At 45.5% G+C, this 5,127-nt stretch overlaps 1 protein-coding gene across 1 annotated transcript; it reads right to left on the bottom strand.

The window, feature by feature from the left end:
* Positions 1 to 211: 211 nt before the first annotated feature.
* Positions 212 to 5,127, bottom strand: HSPA5 (heat shock protein family A (Hsp70) member 5). Its single transcript, XM_054007412.1, has 9 exons — positions 5,061 to 5,127; positions 4,841 to 4,970; positions 4,514 to 4,745; positions 3,743 to 3,880; positions 3,260 to 3,372; positions 2,790 to 3,180; positions 2,199 to 2,436; positions 1,767 to 1,934; positions 212 to 1,097 (listed from the first exon to the last, which is right to left on the bottom strand). The coding sequence occupies exons 2-9, from the start codon at positions 4,954 to 4,956 to the stop codon at positions 541 to 543; spliced, it is 1,953 nt and encodes a 650-aa protein (XP_053863387.1). The 5' UTR covers positions 4,957 to 4,970; positions 5,061 to 5,127; the 3' UTR covers positions 212 to 540.

Raw genomic sequence — 5,127 nt, 5'->3', positions numbered from 1 at the left:
CTTAAGGGAGGTAGGTCCTTTTTCTAGCAAGTTAGGCATGACAGCTGTCCAGTTACTAACAGCACTTCAGGTTAAATGCTTACACTGAAGTGCTTGTGGGACTATTTGCAGGATGAACAGAACTTTAGTTGAAGAGAGCATTAAGGAAGTGAACTGCACCCCGTGAGTTTGGTAGTCTGAGCAGACATGCCAGGAAATAAGTTAAGCTAGATCCAGTGTAAGTAACAAATTTATTGTGGTCACTTGGGTAGAAAAACGTTCCACACACAATGCACATGACCAGTTAGGATGTTTTCCACATGAACACTTCTAAACCCCAACTCATTTTACAGTCCCACCCCACTACCCTTCCCTCCCGCCTCCCCCACAGCATCAAGCAACTGCTAATGAAAAGCAGTAAACAGCCACTTTGGGCTAACATTTCCATCTCCACTCAGAAGTGAAGATTCCAATTACATTCCAGATTAGAGTTCAATATTATCTTAACAGAAGAGTTCCTGAGTCCAGTATTTACAAGTTAACATTCAGAGATCCCAAGATTTACAATTCATCCTTCTCTCCTGCTTCCTCTTCAGGAGGAGGTCCTGCACTTCCATAAAGCTTGCTAACAATTGGCTGGACAACTTCCTCCAGCTCCTTCTTTTTAGCTTTGAAATCTTCAATTTCAGCATCTTGGTGGCTTTCAAGCCATTCAATCTTTTCCTCTACTGCCTTCTCGATTGTTTCCTTATCTTCTGATGAGAGTTTGCCACCTAGTTTCTCTTTGTCCCCAATCTGATTCTTCAGGGAATAAGCATAGCTTTCCAGCTCGTTTCTGGTATCAATACGTTCTTTAAGCTTTTTGTCTTCCTCTGCAAACTTCTCAGCATCATTAACCATCCTCTCAATCTCCTCTGGTGTCAGACGGTTCTGGTCATTCGTAATTGTGATCTTGTTTTTATTTCCTGTGCCCTTGTCTTCCGCTGTAACACGGAGGATTCCATTCACATCTATCTCAAAGGTAACTTCGATCTGTGGGACACCACGAGGAGCAGGAGGGATTCCAGTCAAGTCAAAAGTACCCAGAAGATGGTTATCCTTGGTGAGAGGACGTTCACCTACAGAGGTAAAAGTTTTAGTTTTTATCCTGTGTCTAAAGGGAGGGGTTACATGTGGTTTGACATGACTAACCTTGAGTTTTTGAACCTGTATTTTGTTACACTTTAAGGGGGGGGTGAAAGCCCAGCTAAAGTTTGGGGACACTTGAATCTTTGAATGATGACCAGATAAAACTACTTGTTTGAGAGTAGGCCAAGTGTTCAATTTTGGCTTTTAGTTGCCTGGAGCAGCATGTTCCTTTGCCTGTAGCAGTAAAGTGGAATACTGAGCCACCCAGGTTTGTAGTAGAAAGCCTTTACAATATCAGTCTTTTAAACTGAATGGGGGTGATTTAGACTTCTCCCTCCAGAGACCACATGATTAAGAGCCCTCATGAAAAGGGAGGAGAGGAACTCTGGACAAATCCAATCAAGCACTCTTACTAGAACACTAGTATTTTTGAAGATGCTACAAGTAGCCTTTTGAATTGGCCTGTTACCAAGGTCTCCCCACTAGAGGGGTTGTTTTTCTTCTCAAGGGCTATAATGAGGAATTCTGACATGACCTTTCTTTTGAGGCATGGTCATTTATTGCTCCATGTCTAACTTAGTAAGGCTTTTAAAAAGTTTTGACAAGACAGAGGTGTACAGGATACATCCTATTTTAGTTCAGTGATACAGGACACTTACCTTCATAGACCTTGATTGTTACAGTTGGCTGGTTATCAGAAGCTGTGGAGAAAATCTGTGATTTCTTGGTGGGGACAACAGTATTTCTTGGGATGAGCTTGGTCATAACACCGCCAACAGTTTCAATGCCAAGTGTCAGAGGACACACGTCAAGTAGCACCAGGTCACCTAAAAGACATTTTTCTAGCTTTACTCCTATTCACAGTTAGAGATTCACACCAAGTTGTTATACTAGAAGTTACAAGGGCCCATGGTTATTGTACCCTTATGAAAGCACAGCAAGTATACACTGTTCCTAGTGACAATGTTAACTAGAATTTAACTTCCCAGTTGAGAACAGAAATAGTGTACCAGGCTTACAAAAACCTGCTCCAATACTAGTGGTAAAGTGTAAAAACATTCAGCAAGCTACTAGTTTAGTTTTGCACCTACCAGTATCTTGGTCACCCGAAAGGACACCAGCCTGAACAGCGGCACCATAAGCAACGGCCTCATCTGGATTGATGCCACGAGAAGGCTCTTTGCCATTGAAGAACTCTTTAACAAGCTGTTGTATCTTGGGGATTCGAGTAGAGCCACCCACAAGTACAATCTCATCAATGTCTGATTTCTTCAGGTCAGAATCTTCTAGAACTTTCTGCACAGGCTTCATGGTGGAACGGAACAGATCCTAAAAACACAAGTAGTTACAATAGTAAGCTAAGGCACTTTCTCCCTTATGCTGGAGAAATATATCTTGACAGTGTGGTCTTGACAAATGACCATGAGCAAGCCAAAACACACCAAGTACTGACTCCAGCCAGATGTGAGTTTACCATGTGTCCTTAGGAAGAGAAACTAAGGCAAGAGACTTGCCCTACTCCCATGTGAACTGGGGAGTTATTGCTTCATAGCAAAGTTACATTAAATGTGTTTTGTAAATTTAATTCAGTATAAGCAATAGCTGAACATACTAAATATGCAAGTAATTCCAGCCACTGATTTATCTCAAAGCAACTGTAACTCTAGCTTCAAAATACTAACCATATTCAGTTCTTCAAACTTTGCCCGAGTCAGTGTCTCAGAGAAGTCCTCTCCTTCGAAGAAGGACTCTATTTCAATTCTAGCCTGATGCTGAGAGGACAAAGCTCGCTTTGCTTTCTCTACTTCCCGCCGTAGCTTCTGTACAGATCTATTGTCCTTCCTAACATCTTTTCCAGTTTTCTTCTTGTATAACTTGATAAAGTGTTCCATAACACGTTGGTCAAAGTCCTCTCCGCCCAAGTGAGTATCTCCATTTGTAGCCACAACTTCAAAGACACCATTATCAATTGTGAGGAGGGAGACATCAAAGGTTCCACCGCCTAGATCAAATACAAGGATGTTCTTCTCACCCTCCCGCTTATCCAGTCCATAAGCAATGGCAGCAGCAGTACTGTGTGGAAGAAATAGTAGTTAGAGAACTCACAAGGCCTAGTACAGCAAGACATCTGTAGAACAGTTAAACTACTTACGGTTCATTGATGATCCTCATTACATTCAATCCAGCAATGGTACCAGCATCCTTTGTAGCTTGACGCTGAGCATCATTGAAATAAGCTGGGACAGTGACAACAGCATGGGTAACCTAGAGGAGCAGGATGAAGATTAATGTAACAACTTCAATAATCAGCAGCAAGAAAGCAGCTGAAAGCTTGACAATTTCAAAGGGTTAGAGGGATTGCCACTGCCTGGAGAGTGCCTTCTCACCTTCCAGGTGAAGAATGGCTTCCTTTAAGGCTACCTCTAGAGGGCCCAGACAATAACAGAATTAAGCAAAGTTCACTGGGTCCTGTCTGAGCTCATCTTCACATCTGCAAATGCTCCCAGACAAACTGGGTAGAAATTAAGATTCAAACTTTGGTCTGCAGCTTGAGAGATTTTCATCACCTGCTACTATCATTCTAGAAAGTGGCTGCTTCTACAAGATGTCACAATTGACTGTTACGTTAACCTACCTTCTTTCCTAAATAGGCCTCTGCAGTTTCCTTCATCTTTGTCAAAACCATAGCAGAAATTTCTTCTGGAGCAAATGTCTTTGTCTGTCCACCACCAACATCAACTTGTATATATGGCTTGGTCTTCTTTTCAACAACCTACAAGGACAAGAACACTTCAGTTTGAAGAAAAAATATATTTCTAGACATTTTAAATCTTTGAAGAGAACTGAAACCTGAACAATGCTCACTACTCAAAAGTAAAAAAAGGAGATAAGAGCAGAAGACCACTATTCTCTCCAGTAATATTTTATGTCAAGAGCCCACATTGATTACAATTAGGTACATGGATATTACATGTCAGTTCCATTCCCACAACCTATACATTTCATTTTCATTCAAGGCAAGATATTTAGCATACTGAACTACAGTACTCCAGCTATGGGACAGACTAGGTGAATGATGGTAACTATTTCCATCCTAATCACCCTCCCTAGGGAGTAAAAAAAGTTAGAGTTTATTGGACAGCAGTTAATGATTTTGGGATGTCCAAGAGAATTCATTTTGCAATTATGAATAAGGGAAGATACAACGAAAACGTAAGTCACCTATTGGAGCGTGGGTCTAAGACCCACAAGACCTATTGTACCATAGTCTGTATCTGTGATGCATCAGACCCCAGTCACAACTCAGTCCCCTAGAGCGTCAACATGCACCTGAGCCCGGGGGTCACTTTCCCCAGACACGCGTGGCCAGGGCCAGGCCCAGCACCCACGTGTGACTCGGCAGTACCTTGAACGGCAGGTACTTGATATCCTGCTGCACCGACGGGTCGTTCCACGTGCGGCCAATGAGGCGTTTGGCATCGAACACGGTGTTCTCGGGGTTGGAGGTGAGCTGGTTCTTCGCCGCGTCGCCGATGAGCCGCTCGCCCTCGGGGGTGAACGCCACGTAGGACGGCGTGATGCGGTTGCCCTGGTCGTTCGCGATGATTTCCACGCGGCCGTTCTTGAAGACGCCGACGCTGCGGAAAGCAAGGGGGGGGGGGTGAGACGGGCCCGGCCCCGCGGGGGGGAGATGGGGGGGGGGACCGGACCGCGGCGCCCCGGTGCTACCCACCAGGAGTACGTGGTTCCCAGGTCAATGCCCACCACGGTGCCCACGTCCTCCTTCTTGTCGTCCTCCTCGCCGCGCGCGCTGCCCAGCAGCACCAGCACCAGCAGCGCCCGCCTCATGCTGAACCGGGGACCTGCGGAGCCAAGCGAGAGGAGAGCGGCTCAGCCCCGCCGCGCCAGCGGCCGGACCCAGCCCCACGCCCTAGGCCGCACGCCGCACTCACCGTCACCGCGCCTCGCACACACCCGCTCCGCTCGCTACTGCCGCCGCTATGCCCAGGCCGCCCCGGC

This window comes from Malaclemys terrapin, chromosome 17 (assembly GCF_027887155.1).
Source record: "Malaclemys terrapin pileata isolate rMalTer1 chromosome 17, rMalTer1.hap1, whole genome shotgun sequence".
NCBI classification, from domain to species: domain Eukaryota; kingdom Metazoa; phylum Chordata; order Testudines; family Emydidae; genus Malaclemys; species Malaclemys terrapin.
The sequence above is the reverse complement of the archived record's forward strand: the minus strand, read 5'-3'. Positions and strand labels throughout refer to the sequence as shown.